The 19,840-nt window shown below is 38.2% G+C and overlaps 1 protein-coding gene across 3 annotated transcripts in view; it reads right to left on the reverse strand.

Moving 5' to 3' along the window:
* Nfxl1 (nuclear transcription factor, X-box binding like 1) overlaps window positions 1–19,840 on the reverse strand; it is a 43,046-nt gene that overhangs the window by 17,720 nt on the left and 5,486 nt on the right. For 2 of the 3 annotated variants that reach the window (XM_076546421.1, XM_006979684.4), the window contains exons 4-13: window positions 16,734–16,843; window positions 14,535–14,665; window positions 11,256–11,434; window positions 10,879–11,040; window positions 10,682–10,782; window positions 10,003–10,117; window positions 8,764–8,888; window positions 8,016–8,138; window positions 5,175–5,265; window positions 83–203 (exon numbers count right to left, since the gene is read on the reverse strand). In XM_076546421.1, the coding sequence (XP_076402536.1) occupies window positions 83–203; window positions 5,175–5,265; window positions 8,016–8,138; window positions 8,764–8,888; window positions 10,003–10,117; window positions 10,682–10,782; window positions 10,879–11,040; window positions 11,256–11,434; window positions 14,535–14,665; window positions 16,734–16,843 (1,258 nt within the window). Of the gene's footprint in view, window positions 1–82; window positions 204–5,174; window positions 5,266–8,015; window positions 8,139–8,763; window positions 8,889–10,002; window positions 10,118–10,681; window positions 10,783–10,878; window positions 11,041–11,255; window positions 11,435–14,530; window positions 14,666–16,733; window positions 16,844–19,840 lie in introns of those variants that run through there. The other variant, XM_076546422.1, reaches the window with a different exon arrangement.

Consider the following 19,840-nt stretch of genomic DNA (forward strand, 5'->3'; position numbering starts at 1 on the left):
AAAAATTAGAGTACTATCAAAAATGGTATGAATTTAAATGTGAAGACATCAGATGGCAGGCTGTGGAAAGCTTCACACCAACCTGCACAGCTCTTTGCACTTGGGTGGCTTTGTGGTCCGCTCTCGGCCACAGGGCACCGTCACCTTGGCGTTACCACAGCTGCACTTGACTTCTACAGTTTCTGGGCATGGATAGCAACTGCCTGAGGAAAAAATTCAATACTTTAAAAGACAATGACTGACTTACCAAATGCCCACCAACAGTTAACCAATAAACGTAGGGTATTTGTTCAATGCACAACGGGACAGGCTGCCATTAGAAAGCAGCAGTAATATGAACGGTTCTTAGCACATTAAACAAAATGGGCTATACACATAGGCTATGAGCTTCAGTGTTTGATTCCACATCTACAGAGGAAATAGGAAAAACTGATTTTTACTGTTCAAATCAGGAGGATACAAGCTTTGAGACACTGGTAGAGTTCTGTTTAATGATCTGGATTCAGGACACAATCACATTCACAAGCTTCAAAACACTAAGGTTATTTTATTCTATATGTATTAATGTTTTGCTTACATGTAAGTGTGCACATGCCTGGTGCCCATACAGGCCAGAAGAAGATATCTGCTCTCTTGGAACTAGGCTTATAGGTGCTGTACGCTGCCATGTGGGTGCTGGGAACTGAATTCAGGTCACCCACAAGAATAGCTAGTGCTCTTATAAGCCATCTCTCCAGCCCCCACATTTATGATTTTTAGACTTTTCCTTGTATATACTAGTATCTCAGTAAACTTTTAGAAACATCCCTATTTCTAAAAGTTCTGTTCTAAACAGATTTAGCATGTTACTTATTCAAAACTGTAACAAGCAAACAAGTAGTTAAGTCCTTGCAGAATCTAACACTAACAATAATCTTTTGGCCTATTTTCTTACATACATGTATCCAAAGGATACTATATTTTGATAAATTCCCCCAAGAAGGGCAACTTTTCTCTCATGACCTGTGGTTGGCTATTAATGAGTGAGTGCCAGGAGGCCCTGCTTGTGGGAGGTTGCAGTCTACCATGGCGTAGCAGCTCTCTCTGAGCTCAGCAACATGGACAACTCCCTCCCGCTGCAGAAGGTGCCCTGTACTTTACCTGACTTTATTTGGAGACTGTCTCTAGGCCCCATGCCTGACTTCTCTCTAGTGTGACCTAGACACAGTTCCCTGCAGAAGCTTGACCCTGCTGCCCATTTGGTAGACAGTGTGCTAGGAGCATCATGTTAGGGCTGTGCTTCCACAGATGATAACTAAGACCTGTACTAGGAGCCTTATGATAGGAGTGTGCTGTTTAATGCAGGTAGGTAGGGGATGCTCCAGCTACCGTCCCTAAGCTTATATATTCCCTGTACTCTGAAATAAAGCTGAGCAGACTCACTGAAGCTGTCTCCCGCAGGGAAGGCTATCTCCATTATACTCACAGACTGGACAAGGACCTGCTTGCTGCTTCTGCTCCCTTTTGGCCCCATGGCCCAGTGGCCTGGTGGCCAAAGGACCGTGAGAGAAGAGGAGATCCACAAGTGAGTATATTCAATTTTCTATTATTTGTGTTTTGTAAAACACAAAATTCTAAACATTCATATGGTTCCCATGTGTTTCTGTTTAAACATTTCCCCAAAACAAGTTACTAGGTTTTCCTTATTTTCTCTCGTTCGGTTGTCAAAAAAAAATATGTAAAAATAAAACAAAAGCAAGCTTTCCTTTGGCAGGGCATGGGACAGTCTCATTGGATGCCTGGGCCCCACTGGTGAAGGGGAACAGCTGTGTGCGACACCATACCCAACCTGAAAGAAACCTTTCCACAGCCTATGAGTTCTTCCGTAGGCATCTCTGACATCATCTAAAGAACTTTCTTCCTACCCCAGCTTCCCAATAAGAACTCCATTAGAAATGAAGTAATAGGGAAGCGAAAAGTCCTCAACTAAGAGGGAAACTGTTAAAGAAATTGTTTCCTAGAAATTAGGATCAAATGAAATACTACCAAGCAGTTAACCTAGTTAAAAAAAAAAAAATTAATTAATAGAAAATAGCCTGGTGTAATAACTCTAGAAGTTAAAAAAGAATTACTCAAAAAACAAAAATGCCTTAACAATTTGATTCAAATAATGAGAAAATGAATGGAAAAACACATCACAGGGAAAACTTTATCCTTCAGTGTTTTGTTAAGTATAATCCAGTGAAATTTCAATCTTGACAATAAAGTGATCTAAGTTATCCTCATCGACATGACCAGGTTTCATTATGATCTTCCCAAAAGAATGGTATACTTTCCAAATTAGTATGGACATTTAAGTCACTCTCATTTAGCATATCATATCAATATCTGTACTCAACAATCGTTTCTAATCTATACTCAACAACTCAGAGAGGAACTTAACAAAGAACTTTCTGTCAGGACAACATTATAGCAACACTTTTTTTTAGTGTTTTTAAAATTAACCTTGAAATAGTAAGAAATAATTTACCTAAACAATCTTTACCCTGGTCAAAAGAATTTGTTACAGAGACTGGTATGGAGGCCAAACTAAGTCTTAGCAATAATCATTTCAAAATTAAAAAGCAGCACCCATGCAAAGAATAGTGACCAGCCAAACCGGCAGGCTTCCAATAACGACAGAAACACACACAGACGACCCTGAATTTAAATGAACTGTGAGATTTTCATCTATTCACCCCGCCAATGTGCAGTGAAAGTCTGGATTTTGCAGATTGCCTTTCTGGTATATTTTAATATGTTTCTTTATCCTCTGCATTTTCCAATAAATTATTTGGTTAGAGATTTGATTTGTATTTTTTTGTGACTTTCATTGTTGTGAAAGTACTTACTAGCTCCCAAAGAATCTTCCGGGAACCTAAAATGATTATTTAGAAGATGGTTGTATCACTCTGAACCTTGGTTTAACTCAATTTCATATGTGGAATCATTGTTTCACCTGTTTTCATCATTCTAGTTGTCTTCATAGTTAGAACTACACTGAAACTCGTAGAGAGGGAAACCAAACAGCTACCTAATTTCTTCAAATCAGTCCTAAGCCATTAGAAAAGCGGAAATGAGCACAATGACAGATCTCAAGATCTTCATTCGATGGCCATGTGCCACTCTTACTTAGTTTGTGTGTCACTCACTGTTCTAAGTGAGAATTTCAGCATCAAATATGTTGGGGGTAAAAAGAAATATATTTAGGTTAAGATTCCATTTTTTACATTTGAATAACGAAGCATTTATGATCTATTTCAAGTGACAGGAAAATACATCCAAGGCTTCTCCACAGAGTGAGCTTGCACAGCCTCTCCACAGACCCCCTTTACCAGATGAAGGATGCTCCTTTCCTTTTTTATATAAATTGTTCTGGATAAATAATCTTATTAGATTACTAGTGTTAGAATAAACCCAACTCATTCTGATTTAGATAGCTAAAAGTATAGAACTGGATGACAGGACACTTAAAGTTTTAATATTTTTTACAAACATACTCATGTGTTAGCCTCATCTATAATCTGCTGTTTTCTCTGTCAGATGGTATGAGGAGGGCATTCAATACAGATTGATTTATAGATGCCAGGGCAAAAATCACATGTGAAAACCAAGTAGCCGAGTTATCCTCCTGGAAAGAAAACTGTACACTACTGACTCCCTTCTTTACCATCACAGTGGTCAGGCTGCTCACAAAAAGCCATCACGTGAGCAATAACCTGCATGACCCTATCCACATTCTCTTTCCCCAGAAATTCTTTTTATTTATTTATGTGGGTGAGTGTTTTGCTTGTATGTTATTTCTGTGCACCCGGTTCATGCCTGTTGCCTGTGGAAGCCAGAAGAGGATGTCAGGTCCCCTAGAGACCACAGTTAAATGGTATAAGCCACCAAGTGGGTGCTGAGAATCAAACCCAGGGCTCTGGAATAGCAGCTGGTACACATAACTGTTGAGCCATCTCTCTAGCCCCACCTCATCCCCAGCAATTCTTTAACTCACCATCTCTCTGGCCTCATGTTCTCCCATTATGTCCCTCTGAACAGTGTGTACTTTGCAATCACTGCATTTTTACCTAGAGCACTGTTCTCATTTCCTGGTGGTGTGAATGCTTACCCCCAATGTCACCTTTTCAGAGCCCCCTCCTTCACAATTTCTAAAAGAGTAATAGTACACAGCATCTCTACTATAATTTTAGCTTTACTCTCATTTTCTTCTAATGCTTGCCATTACCTACATCAACATTAATTTATCCATCTTCTACTGAGGGGAAGGGGAGTAGAAAAGCTGGCCTCATAAGAGCACAGACTTCGTCAACTTTGTTAACTAATGTAATACCAGCACTTAACACTTGGTAGACAAGACTGTCACCATAACTAGGACACAATTTTTAAAGGGTGATCCAGAAACCCTCAGGTGCCCCGAGACTCATTTGGGGAGTCTATAAAGTCTCACAGGTTTAGAATGTTCTAGGAGATAGTGACAAGTAATATTAAGATAGAATATTAAAATAGACTACAGAAGCAGATTTGTGAATCAGCTAAATTTTAACTAGATATCAAAACAACACCCTCATTAGCATTTCTGAAGAAAACATAATTCTTTACCCAAAATAAAAAGCCATGCTATTTGTATCAAAGTATAAAGGGTGTATTTTATATAAAAAATTTTAAATAAACCACTTAAAATGATTATTTTATTTTAATGTCAAATACAACAAACATAAATGGGTAAAATTCACATATTAACAAAAACGTTTAGGGTCTCAAAAAGTATAAGGGATCCTGAGACTAAAATCTCCCACAGCCACTGGCACAGGATAACCCTTACTATGTCTAAATCCATAAAAGTATAGAACATTCATTCATGCTACAATCAAATCTGTGAATATGAAGAAGGTTAAGAAAAACCATCACAGTGTTACAAAAAGGATACGACTTACCATCACACTTGGGTTTGAATTTTGACACACCATTCCCTGGGCATTTCCCTAAGGTACTTACTTAATTTTAACCATCTTGTTCAAAACTGGGACTATAGTGACTGTCCTACCTTTCTCCAGAGTGTTAGGAAGTAAGATAATGAGCTGAAAGCTCTCTACTGACCCTAGAGAACTAAGGAAACACAAACATCATAAACATCTACTGTGACATTTTACCTCTGTGACAAACAGACGGACACTTGTGGTTTCGACATCCTAGAGTCCGTCCACAATTCTGATCACAAGGTAGACAGTTTCCAGGGCAACACTAGAGAGAAAACAATAGAGAGAGCAGCATGAAACCCCATACACAGCACATGAGTCCTGGTCATTGACAGAATTTTTAAAAAAGTTTTTCACTCTAAGGATAAAATTATTCAAGAGTATCAACATTATTCTAGTAAATAATAATACACTATACTGAGAACTTAAAACCAAGCTATATTTCCCTTCCTCTTAATTATTCTGATATTTTGTGATGATTATTCTATAATTGCAAATAATTTACTTACTTTTCTATGCAAAAAATTACATTAAACCAAGAATTTGATCAAATCCAGTCTAACTTTAAATTAAAATACAATTGGCTGAATGTTAGGCTGTCAGTTATTTTCAAAGCACAGGATAATAACTAAGAAAAATACAAAGGTACACTCCTTAACCTGTCACTTCCTTCATTTCTAATCTCTCAGAAATACAAATATTACTTACCTCAAGTTTTCATTCATGAATTTCAGGCAACTACTTATAATCTATACTGTCAATTTAACTCTTTCCATGACTTTTCTCATACCCAGGTTTTTAAAAGGAAACACAGGCTATGATCGTCTTAAAGAAACCTAGGGCTGTAAACTTCAGAACAAGTTTCGGTACTCAAAAATACACTATCAATGAAAAGCAATGAATTAGTCAAAGCTTGTCATTCAATTAAGCCAACATTTCTGAGTAACAATGTGTCTATTTTAGTAGCAGTGGTGAAAGGGTTATACAGTCCAGGACTTGAACAAGGTAACTGGCATTTCTATGTATGATAAAGTAATAAAATCAGAATCACTCTCTGTATCCAAACATCTAGAAAACCTAACAATAGACTGGAAGTTATAGACTTCAGAGGTTAATTGGGCAGCCCAAGACAACAATCCCTGAAAGGGAAGGCCCAAAAGGTGAGCCCCACAGTGACTTTAGTCTAGACCTGGAGACCTCTAGGCTGTATGACAAGCAGAATCTGGAGTTCATAGTTCATGTAGGCCAGTACAACACAACTTACAGTGAGAAAGTAATAGCATCAAGAAATCTCTGGAAAACTCCAGAATAGATCCCTACGAGTCTTTGCCTGAACACATGTGAATAACTTCAAAACCTGAAAAAGCAGTAAAGACAGAAAACAGAACAATTTCTGGAAGTCACAGGGCCGGGAATAGCTTGTGCTCCTGGTCAGTGTGGAAGAACTTTCTGACATACAGGCATCAAGCAGAATACTAAGAGTTATTGAGTTACTACAGAGACCATAGCAGCCCCAGACAAACAGTACGGGGCCTATAAAGAACCAAGGATTTCTAAGTAACTTATATGTTCCAGACCAACCCTTCAAAAGCATTTAAAGGGAGAAAAAAGAGAACAAGACAGAAAAATACCTAAAGGGAAAAAAGTATGTAAAAATGTCTACAATATCTAAAAAGCAATAGAAATTTTCCTTAATAGGACAAGAAGAAAATACAATAAAAAAGAGTAAGAGAAAAATCAATCAAAAGACCCAACAATGAGAACTGATACAACCAGAAGACAAGGTCACTGAAGAAGGCACCCACAGACACTAAAGAAGAGTGAGCATGCAAAGCAGGAGTACGCAAGCTACACCAAAGTCTCATCGACTCCTAAAGATGAAATACATCTTTAGATGAAATACATACCTAAAACAAAAACACACAGGATGGGAGAAAGACCAGAAAGTGCAGAAACAACCAGTGAAGCTGGGGACAAACCCGTATGAGCTGCCCAGTACACTATAAGGAAACACGAAAAACTAAAACCCAGAGCATTCTGAGCTGAGGGACTTCAAGGAGCATACATGTCATGAAGAACTCAGGAAAATGGGACAACAGGAAAAAAAAATTTAAACTTCTATAAGTATGATGAGAATGATACACTTTCAACCCCAGAAGCTAATTCAATGAAAACCATGCTAAAGAAACATGAAAAACCCTATGCTAAGGAACATCAGAAAACAATCACTAAAAACTGATAATATAAAGAAAAACCTTGAGAACCATCAGCAAGCAACAGAGTGAACATGAGAATGCAAGAGAGCTTCAATGCTAAGAGAAAATAAGTCACATGCTCTTGTTAGGAAAAAGCAAGCTAGGAGACAACATTCTTAAGTTCAGGGAAAAACTGTAACACTCAAGTTCTACAGTAAAAACTATGGTCAAGGTGTCTCTTCACAGCAATAGAAACCCTAAGACACACCTAACCTTTGCTAGTGGTCAACCACCAAAATACCAGCACTCTAACATGGCTAAAGACTTCTTCAATCAAGAAGGGAAACAGCCCAAAATCCAAGCTGAGAATTAGTGTGTGAGGCAAGGAGACTATATAGTCTTTGGTGTTTTGTTCTGTGGACAAAGTCATGCTATATATTAGCCCAGGCTGTACTCAAACTCAAGATCCTTCTGCCTCAGACTGCTGAGTGATGGACCCATCTGTGCCACCACACTCAAAAACTGGCATGATTTCCCACTAATAAAAACAACTGTTTTAGACAGGCAGTGGTGGTACACGCCTTTAATCCCAGCACTCTGTGAGTTCGAGGTCAGCCTGGTCTACAAAGTGAGTTCCAGGACAGGTTCCCAAGATACACAAAGAAACCCTGTCTTGAAAAAAAAAAAAAAAACTGTTTCCCTAGAATATTTACTATTTACTATTATTTGATGTAGAAACCAAAGAATGTGCCCGAATACTTGAGAAACAAATGAAAACAGTGCTTATCACATGCCCAAAAGGCAAGTTCACCACACTCACCTTTCTCCTACACTGATGCTTCTGACAGTCCCGCATTTTCACACACTTTGTCTCACAAAGATAAGGCTTGTGACATGGCATTCGCTTTGTGTGCTTCCCACAGCGACACTGCTTTTCCACTTCCTAGGCCAAGCACCAAGAAGCATCGGTAAATGCACTAATGTTCATGTTTTTCTCCACACCTCAATTTCTGCGATTGCTAAAAGCACGAAAATCTTAATAACAAATTTGAATTAAAAACTAACTAAACTAAAACAGTCTCCTAAAATACTTGTTTTGCTTTATTCCAAATTGGACCTCATATGAATTAATGATGAAATTTAGTAGAAACCTGATATCAAACAGTAAAACTAACAAACACAAATTATACAACAATTTACAGGTGGTTCCAACCACAGCATCTCCATCTCGTCTAGTGGAGTGTTTGGTAACCGAGCTGGGTAATGGAGTAGTATGGCTGAAATCAAACAATGTACAGACTTAAGTTTAAAGTCTCAAATCTGCATGTGTCTGTTTCCATTGCAACTAGGCTGAACTCATCAGAGCTCTAAATAACTTCTGGCAGCAGTCAGCCCCACACTGAACCATACAAATGAGAATATTGTAAATTTCTTGATCAATACTATGAATATTAGATCGCACAGACAACGACATAGATGTGAATGAAAGTAATAAAACACACAACAGTTTCGTCTTGGCATATTCTGATGCAGAGCCCTTGAAAGCAAGTGTATGGAACACAACTAACTTGTCTGCATGTTTCACAAGGCCCTCGGTGGCAGCGCTGTGAGCACCTGTGGATTCCACATTCGAGCACTTTGTCACAGCTGTCCCCACAAGTTGGTACATCTTCTGTACAAGGCAAAGAAAACTCTGAAAGCAGACAAAATGTCAACATTAAATAAGATACCTCATTAGGGAATCATTAACAAAGATCCTGTTCTTTAGTTCCTGAAGAGTGACAGCCCTTTTGAACTATAAAAACTTTATAACCACATCATATTAGAAAAATTACCTTTAATAAACATAACTCCTAATGTTTCTGCAAAGCTAAACCTAAAGTCACAATTCTCCTGCCTACATCTCCCAAGTACTGCCAACACTGGCAAGCTTATTTTTCTTTCTTTTCTTTTTTTGAGAGAGAGCCTCTCTACTACGTAGTCCCAGCTGTACTAGAACTCATCATGTAGCCCAGGCTGGCCTTGAACGCAGAGATCCACTTGCTTCTGCCTCCCACATGCTGGGATTAAAGATGTCCACCATCACACCTAGCAAGCTTACATTTCTTACGAAGAAATTTGACACAAAAGTTACCATCAACAAGCACTTTTATGAGCAAACTACTTCAGAAATTTTTAGCTGGGAAAATGAGTATGAGGACATAAAACGTTGAGGGATTTCCACATATGCAGAATTTTCTTTTTAAATTTGTTCAATCTCACAGGATGGAAAGAAATACAAACACTATAAAACTCACCTTAACAATCACATTTTGACAAGTAGTTAAAAGAATCTTACAAATGACTCCTACTGCAGAAGAGCCAAGAAAGGTTACTCAACTGCTCTCGAACTAAGTTCCCAGAGGACGCTTATACCCAGGGACAACAAGAGCACAGCCTCCTTCGTTACAAATGTCCACCAAGAGATGGGATGTTACTAACTAATGACCTTAGGACGATGCGTCACAATCACTCAAAACTCCCAGGTGTCTGGTTATTTTATGGATAGGGACAGAAGAACAGTGACTGGTCCATAACATCTCACAGAGGAGTTCCAGCACCCTCAACCTTCTAGGCCCCAGCTACTCAGCCTTCCTTCTCCCTAACCCCTGATCTGTCACGATTTTCCTTTTCCAGAAAGTCATGTAGTTTGATTCCCACAGGACACATCTTTTTCAAATTAGCTTATTTGTTTGGTAATTTAAATTAACATTTCTTCCATGTCTTCTCATAGCTCAATAGCTCATTTCTTTCAAAACAAGTCTTACTTGATTTATGACATGGACAGGACCTCTTCCCGGAGCGAGGACACTCTCCACAAGCACCAACATGACAAACTTGCTCACATGTATGATTACCACATGGCAGCGTCTTTCCACACACCTAAAATAAAAGCACTCATCAAGAGACTAAAACTACACAAAAAGGCAGTATAAAACATAACCCACTTGTACTCACAACTTTATGCTTTATGTCTAACACAGGTGTCATATACGTGTATGTGTGCACATTTACATGTCTACTTATTCCCAGTGTCCCAAAGAGCATATCATAAACATGTAAGAAAGGGCAGATGTATCCTCAGCTTTGTATGACCATCCACCAGACTTCTAACCAGTACTCAATCCGTTCCAGTCCTAGGAAAAGCAACCCACAAAAACAATTCACTCTTCAATGGCATTATCTCAAGAGGAGAACGGAAGAAACGAAAGAACAAAGGACAAAGGTAAGTGGTAAAACAGTACACTGAATTAACAATTCAGCAACTGACTTACTTAGAGACAAAGACAACTTTTCCTCCAGTCGTTAAGGTAGTACACTGAAAACAGCGGTATCCGCTGTCCCTCCTTACCTCGGGTTCAACTAACTGCTCTAACAAGCACTGTGCTCTCTCCAGTCCTCCGTTTGCACACTCTTTCACACCCCCCAGAGAGCACCAACACTTACTTGATCACAGTGCCACACTGGGCTCGCACAACTTCTTTCTGCTTCTTTTTTGCCACACACACATTTTTGTCTACTAACTCTTGGACAAGGCTGGCAGTTTCCTAAAATTACAATCATAAATTAGCACACAAATACTAAAAGCCACGAAGACAGCCCTGACTCTGTTTAAAGTCAGTTTCTCACATGTGGTCCTTTACCTGCATGACAAGGATTTTCACACTTATGATGCCCACAAAGCAGCTTGCGCCCACATGGCAGCTGACAAGACCACTGCTTGGCACTGCACCTGCGGGCGATAGGTTTTGCTTTCGTACAGTGACAAGTAGTTGTGACCATCTTTGGACAAGGAGGGCAGGGACCTGGAATGCAACAACAGGGGATGGGAGAATTAAGTCAGTAACCAAAACTTCTAAGTTTTACATTTTCCAGAAGTCTCTACCATTCTTTCATTGCTACTTTAAAGGATAATGCCTTCTCACAGCAAACTTCAATTCAACTTGGATAATTTTGTTTGCTTCCACATTTAGAAGAAACAACCAGGCAAAAACAACGACAATTACACTATGAAACTCACCTGGATGGCAAAGTAGTAAACATTTATGGCCACAAGGAGGTTTAAATTCTCTCTCACACACTTGGCCACAGGAATGAGGTACAAGCCATGGATCTAAAGGTGGATCTTCTACTTTTCCACAGTAGCAATAATATCTACTAGGTGTTTCTGATCTTTTGTATTCAAATCTACATTTTGGACTATAAAAAAAATGAAATATTAATTCCATCATTAAAAGCAATGTAAGAGACAACAGTAACAAATATTTTCACTCATGTTTTGGTTAGGTAAAAAAATAAAATCTTACTAAAATTCTCCACAATATAACTTCCTGAATATGGAACTTTTTTATCTTCACATTCTCCAATACAAGAACCAACAGCCAAATATGGCACATGAGATGCGGCTATGCACACAACTTGGCAAGAATCACCTTTTTCTCATATTTATACTTCTAAAACCTGACATAGCCACATTTAGTTAGTTGCTAGGCATTAAAAACAGATATCCAAAGCACAGCCACAAAGAGAAAGCAACATCAGCTTTCTACTAGCCAAAATTCTTAACCAAACTACATTTTTGCAATATTTAGCCAGATTTATACAAAGCTCAGCTTTCGTCAAGTTTGGTGATATAGTCCATAAATAAATAAAATAAATATATTATCAAAAGAAAAATAAAAAAGCAATTATGTTATACATAAGCTAAATATTGCAAGAAGAAACATAACAAAATCTTAGAATTAAGAGAGAAAAAAAGCCAGGTAGAGTCCAGCCTGATCTACAGATCCAGTTCCGAGACACCCAAAGCTACACAGAGAAACCCTGTCTTTAAAAAAAAAAAAAAAAAAAAAAAAAAAAAAAAAAAAAAAACTTGAATGTAAACAAAGAATTTCCTAATTTTTTTAAAGGTATGTCTATTTTTTTTTTTGACTATTTTGCCTGCATGTACACATGGACCACAGACATGTCTAAAGCCTACAAAGATCCAAAGGAGGTGTCAGATACCCTGGAGCTGGAGTTGCAGACAGCTGTGAACCACCCTATGGGTGCTGGGGGCGGAATCTGAGTTCTTTGAGAGAGCAGTAAGTACTCTTAACTACTTGCCATCTCTCCAGCTCTGAGAATTTCCTAATGTTCAACCTCTAAAACAAAATACACATATTTCAAGTCCACTTAAGTCAAGGAAAAGTTTAAATATAATTTTACATTTTCTGCTAAGCAGAATGCGTTATACATTACAACGTCAAAGTAAATTTGGGTACTAGGAATGATAGGCTTCAACTATTAAAAATTCACTTGGACATCATCATAAATCATTCCTAAAAGGTGCTCTATACCTTATTTCTTCCCAAACAACTGAGTACAGTCAGTGTACTGCACCAGGCTATTTGCACATCACCATTTAAATTTGTTCTGTATAAAAGTCAATTTATTTTCATTGTCATGAGAACATGCTGTACTTCCAAATAGACGCCACACAAATGTTCAGAATAACCAAAACACATTTGCTCTCATAATTAAATTTCAAAACCAAGTTATGGAGAGATGGCTTGGCTGCTCTTACAGAAGGACCAGTACCATGGGGCTCCAGGGAGACTGGCGATGCTGACCTCTGCAGAGCACCAGCCTATGTGCACACACCCATAGACAGACAATATGCACGCACACACACATAAACACACACTCATATGATTTTTAAAGTAAAAACTGAAAACTAATGCCACACTTCATGTTTATAAATAACTGACATCTTGTTGAAACAGTTATATTTCCCATTACTGAAGGAAAATGACTGTCTTACAGTTGCTATGAAAAGGGATATGTTTAGATGGTTAAGCGGCAGCTGACCATGTACTACACAGCCCACCTGCACTGACACAGAACTACTTGGGAGGGTGATGTATACAAATACATGAGTTTCGCTTTAAAATGATGGAATATTAACAATCAAAGGTCTTATCCTGTTACTCAGAAAGCACTCATCTTGCCGGGTGGTGGTGGCGCACGCCTTTAATCCCAGCACTCAGGAGGCGGAGGCAGGTGGATCTCTGTGAGTTCGAGGCCAGCCTGGTCTCCAAAGCGAGTTCCAGGAAAGGCGCAAAGCTACACAGAGAAACCCTGTCTTGAAAAACAAACAAAAAAAAAAAAAAGAAAGAAAGAAAGCACTCATCTTAGAAGCACTAAAAATTACTACTTAAAACAGAAGTAGAGAGAGCAAAACTGAGAAAGAGTGCAGCTCAAATCTGTAAACAAGTAACTCTAGTACCTGGCTCCCTTCTGCACCCAACATTAAAATCCCTGCCATAAATGACAAGCAAGTGTAGACTTCAAATGGAAACTCTTTCAAAGCAGCACATGCTCAAGAGAAAGCAGTCTACTGTGCTGAACTCAGTGGATACAGAAAGGTCTACAGTTCAAAGAGTAAGTCCTAGGTTTCAAACTCCAGCCCTGCCTCTTCAGTGAGGAGAATGTGAGCTCACTGTGCTCTCAGTCCACTTCCACAGCCTCGGGGAATGGGCAAAATCGCTCAAGACTGCCAAGAATTACTTTTTACAAAGAAATGTCCCTGTCTAAAATGTTTTCTAAAATATACCACAACAATTTTACAAGTATCTCAGTATATTTATGATAATTAAGGAAGATGTGACTCAAAACCAGATTTTACTAGGCCTAAAGCTATACAATTTGGGAGGTATTATAAAAAAGAACACTACCTTATAAATTAAAAAAAAAAATCAGTTACAAAAATTGTAATATAAGCATACAGTGCCCCCTGAGGTAATGTTTAATTAACATTAACAATGAATCTACCACTCCAGACTAGCAGAAACAAATGATTTTACTTCTCAAAGCATAACAGAAGCCCAAAGCCCAATAATCAGCAATAATAAACAAAGCTGGTAAAATAAATGTAAATAAACTAATGACATTACATAATACACACATGTAATGTTGAGATTGAAGATATAACTGGAACCACATAGTAGAATATATTAGATGATAAGCATACACAGTATGACACTGGTGTATGCTATGAGGAATTCAAGGAGAGAAAGGTAATAAATTTTGAATGAGTCTCCCTCAGCCTCATAGGCAAGTCCTCTGAAAGAGTAACAGAAGCTCTGTCTCACAGGAACCCTCAGTCTGATTTGTTAGTTATTGAAAGGCCTCCCATCCTCACAAACCCGACAAGTGATGGAAAGCAAAGCAGACTGAACTTTCCAGCCACACAACTTCTGATCTATAATGTTCATTTATTTCACAACTTAAACTCCAGTGAACAAAAAAAAAAAATTACCATGGCCAAGGATAATCCTTCTTTCCAAAATCATCATCTGTCACAGAAGTTACAAGAAACTGGCTGTCTTTAGCCCACTTCTGAATACAAGGCATGTGGAATATACAGAAACATCCTGAGCAGCTCCAAACCTAAGACAAAGGTGTCGAAACGTATTACATATGATTTTTCTGTTAATTATGCAATGCTTTAAAATGATTATCACACAGATTTTCAAAACTTACCAAAAGACTAAAAAAACAAAACAAACTCTAATATCATAAAAGACACAATATTTACAAAAATGTATTTAGGGGTATAACATATGAAAGAAAAATATTAATCACCCAGATTCAATTAGCAAGAAAAAACTAAAGCTAACAATCTGAATGATGTCTAATTTTATATATACATATAATGTCTGTGTGTGTATATATTCACATATACATACCAGTACTGACTGATAATAACATCTTTTTAAAACATGATATGAACAATTTATCCTTGTCAAGTACAGCTATATATCTTATCATATATATTTATATACCATAATTTCATCAATTTCTTATTGTCAGACATCTGTTATTCCCAATTATAAACAATACGACAAAAGAATCCTAGCCAAAATACTTGTGTATATAAATAACCTGTTTTGTTATATAAATCCTGTAAGTCTAGCACTTAACACAAAATTCAAAAAACTGAGCAAAGTGACAATATAAACAACATAAAAGCTTAAGAAAGAGCCGGTGAGATGGCTCAGCAGTTAAAGGCACTAACCTGTGCAAGGTGTGGAGTCCTGAGTTTGGTCCCCAGAACCCACATAGAGATACAGGAGAAAAAAGCCCACAAAGTTGCCCTCTGACTTCCAAATTCACTGTGGCACACATGTATTCAGACATGTAACAAATTTTTAAGGCTTAAGAAGTAATACTAAATTAACAAATTAATCGTTAAATCTACCAACATTTTAAAATAGTAGTTCTGGTTTCCTTATTATAGCTATTTTGGGGGGGGGGGCGGGAATCAGACCGCAGCATTACATAAAAAGAAACAGCTAATTCCTTAGTTTTGATTCCCCAAAAGCCTGCCTCAAATGGGAAGCTAGCGGAGTGAGTGGACGAGGAGGAAGAAATGTCAAATAATGGTATTTTGTAGAAGTTACTACTACGAAGGCCACAGCAGCTCAATACTGCAGTAAGCCTTTAAGAAAAAACTGTAGAACATGCTGTTCTAACTCTAACACACGCTAATGAGACTGGGACATTCATCAATTCTCTGGAAGAATGTTGTTCCAGGAGACAGGAACCCCTTAGTGCTGCATTTAACCTGTATATTGGCCGAGTCAGTTCCCAAGATGGACAAACAACCCTGAAAAGATAGAGTTGCAGCCTACAGAGACAAGCATTCGTGTACGTGCACCCCTCAGGAGCTGAAAGGACAGAGCGCTAAGGAGCTGTGACTGAGTATGAGGGCGCCTGCCTCTGCTGCGCTGTCCCAGCCAACTCGAGTATATTAACCTTCTGCTTCACCCTACATGACCAAAACATTTCACCGGACCTGATTTAATGCTACTGTACCAGTGAAGGATTAGAATGGAGTCTTAAAGTTGAGTCTGTCATGCTCAGTCATCACTTCTCTTCAATTGCTTCAGTAGTGTCCTTTTAAATTTATGACAGCTTCACCATCAGGCAAGAGCTTTACAACAGTATCAGTTGTGTCTGACACTTTCTGTCCCCAGTGACCCTGGCCACTTCCCACCATGCTTTCAACACTGTCAGAAGCTAATAACCCTTGAGTGTCACTATCAACTTCTAGTTCCTCGAAGGCAAAGACCATGCCGATCTTGATTTCAAACCCACTGAAAGTATGTAGCTCAATGGTCAATCATTTGCCTAGCATGCACTGGACTCTGGTTAGATCATAGCAGCACATAGTAACATGCTGTGTTTGTAGGAATCTCTCAATAGATGCTAAAAATACTTTACTAAAGCAACATGTGCACTAGAATAGAAATACTTGTTCTATACTGAATAGAAATACAGATATCAAGAGTGCTAAAATTACTAGAGATAATTTCTTAAATTTTTTAGAATTACAAATTAAAATTGTCAAATGAATCTTTAAGCAAACATAAGTGAAAGTACAATAGATGGCTAAGTATATAAATGTGAGCTATAATACTTGGGGAGAGACATATCATAAAGGAGAAGAACTTACTGCTTGGTTTCTCTTCACTGAAGCGATACAGATTAGGCACGTCATAGCCCCTGTCTGAAAAGCTTCATTCACATACTGTTTTGTGCGCTCTAGTTCATGTATATCACCATCTTAAAATTGAAAACATCACAGTAAACATCTGGAAACAACACATCTTCACAAACAATCACATTATCTGACAAACGCCAAGCAATTCTAACTGCAGAAAATAACAAACCCTCAAAGCTTAACAAAGGAAAACAAATACTCAATGAACTGACGGGGGTTTGCCAAGTCCACGAAGCAAGAGCACTTCAGCTCTCGCTGGCCTGCTTTCTGCTTCAAGTCCCTGACAAATCTGGGGGAGGCAGAACCACCGGCAAGACCACCAATACGGAAGTAAGCAAGTACCAAAACCTGAAGTATAAGGAAACGGAAAGGCCAAGCACTGAAGGGAGGGGTCCGCACACACCACGCTCATAATCAAGTCTGCGAATGAAGATGCTGAGGTTCCTACAGTACAACCACCATGGTTCATCACATTATGCTCACTGCCTCTGCCTTAAATAGCAGTATAAGCATTTCTAGGAAAAAAAAAACAGACCGCATTTCCTTTAAGTAAGTATTAAGTATTTCTTTCCAAGCACTAAGAATATCACCATAGGATAAACTATTATCACCTGAGTGTTATACATGAGAAGTCTGTGACCTCAGTTTGACTAAGTGAATCCTACATTCCTATCCTGTTCTTTAATGGAAAAAAAGAAAAAGACCCCAGAAAAGTTAATAAAGGAAGGTCAGAGCAGCACTCTAAATACAACGGAAATCAAAAGGGAGGGAATTTAAGTCATGTTAGTGTAAGAAAAATGAACTTACATGCTTTTAATAAAACAAAATGATTCAACAGAGACTGAATCAATTTCCAAGAAAAGTAGGTCAATAATATATGCTTATGTAAGGACATGGCAATAATCGAGTTCAAACCAAAATTTGTTACCAGAAAGAACTAAATAAATAAGAATCTTAGTTAGGTCCTCATTTTCTAGAACCGTCTAACTAAACATAGAACTTAACAAAAGTGTGCCCTATGTAACATAAGCATAAATGTCATTTAAGGTGCTAAAGAATAAATGTAAAGCACTCTTAAACTACAAAATTACTAAAGACAAACATTTTATTTCAAATTAGCATTTAAGTTTCTAAAGTATCCTCAAACAGAATAATTATATTCAGAATGCTTATTTTGCTTACAATTGGCTTTAAAAAATATTTAACATTTTAAATTTCGTCACTTTATTCATACAATTTAAACGGCTAATTCATACAATTTAAATTGAAGACTATGATGATATCGTCTTACAAATTAAAGTCTAAGTTTATCTCTATGAAATTCAGGTAACATTTCTTTGAAAGTTGTATTTTAATTTGGCTACAGCAATAAAGTTCATTGTCTTTATGTCACAGTGGACATAGCATGGCACCGGATGTCATATTCTAAAATGACCACAGTGGCAAGAAACACGAGTTTGAGGAAGTTAAGGCTGGAATGAGCAGAAAGTACCAGTTAACAGCAGTTACAACTGTAGAAAGTTATCCAATGCTTTTTAGTTTTCTCTTCTGTCAAATGCTAAGGGTAGCCGTAAAGGCCTGCACTAAGAAAAGCCAGTGTGCAGTGAGAAAAAGAGGTAGTTAGGAAGTCAGGCAGAGTGGAGGCTGAGCAAGGAGGAGGAGAATTGGGAGAATTCCTACAAAGCTGCAGCTGGTTTGATTCCAGAGTGTTAGCACCTAACTTGAATCTGCTTTTTGTGATTGCTACCTTTCGTCTCCCAGGACCTTCTACATGAAACTTGTCGGGGGTTCCTAAAGGGGCAAAGCCTATGCAAACTTGGTTAGGGAACAATCCAGGAAAACCATGATATTCCTTCACTGTGCATTTGCACTTGGCACTCAAGTCCTGTTAGGGAGCTTAGCTAAGAAGTTTTGGATATGCAAAGTAACTTGCTAAAGGTGTAAATTGGAGAACAATAAAAAGCCCTTTGCAAAAGTCCCCCTGCAGCTGGAAAGGCAAAAGATTTTCTCCTGAAGGAGCCTCTGTACAGGTGTGTGAACGCACACCCCTGTAAACATGAGGTAAACAGCAAGTTCTAGACCAGACAGCGCTATCAAACGAGACCGTTTTAAAAATGAATATGTTTAAAATTTACCAAGTAAAATCTAGGAGGCTTTGGTGACAACCACACTGTGGTTTAATTTGTGCCATGTATAGACCACCTCTGCTTGTGCATTTCAGAGTTAGAAGCTGAAGTGCTACTAGGGTAAGGAATCAAGAAAAGTCATCTTTCCAAGTGAGGTATCCCCAGGAAACAAGAAAAGTCATCTTTCCAAGTGAGGTATCCCCAGGAAACAAGAAAAGTCATCTTTCCAAGTGAGGTATCCCCAGGAAACAAGAAAAGTCATCTTTCCAAGTGAGGCATCCCCGGTGAAGATGACGTACTCTTTAGAATAAAGCCAGGCAAATTTGAAGTCGGGAGGAGAGAATCACAAAAATGCAAAGGCTGAGACTAGAAAAATGGGCTTCTTGGTAATGTACTAGTGTTCAACTCACCGGTGTGGCATGGAGACCACCTCAGGACTCTGGCATTTATTAAAACGCTTAACTGTTCTGGTTCCCTTAATTTACTATATGTGTAGTGCAGAACACCCAGGAATGAGAATTTAAGTATTAATGTATTTAATACAAAAATAACGAGATTAAAAACTATGCTAAAAACTCAAAGCGTGCAAATGATAGTATTTTTTACTACCTACCCTAAAAGATAGCTGTGTCATATTACTATATGCCATATTTAAAGGTAAAATCTGCCTCCTTCCTGGAATGGTTGAAGTAAGGTCCTCTTTAACATAAAACTTAAAGATTTCTACTTAGGAAGTCATCCAGAAGCAAGACATTCTCTGACCTTAAAGTTGCTTTCATCAGCTTTTATTTTGCTAGGCTTGACATTTTAGCTGAACTTCCTTCATTCCTCAAGAGACGTGGTAAATTTCTTAAGAGAATGATTACCAACCACTGCAGGTTCATCAGTACATGCAGGTAACTCACAAAGCACCCAGAGTACGATGGACTCGGG

The sequence above is a fragment of the Peromyscus maniculatus genome, chromosome 10 (assembly GCF_049852395.1).
Source record: "Peromyscus maniculatus bairdii isolate BWxNUB_F1_BW_parent chromosome 10, HU_Pman_BW_mat_3.1, whole genome shotgun sequence".
Lineage (NCBI taxonomy): Eukaryota > Metazoa > Chordata > Mammalia > Rodentia > Cricetidae > Peromyscus > Peromyscus maniculatus.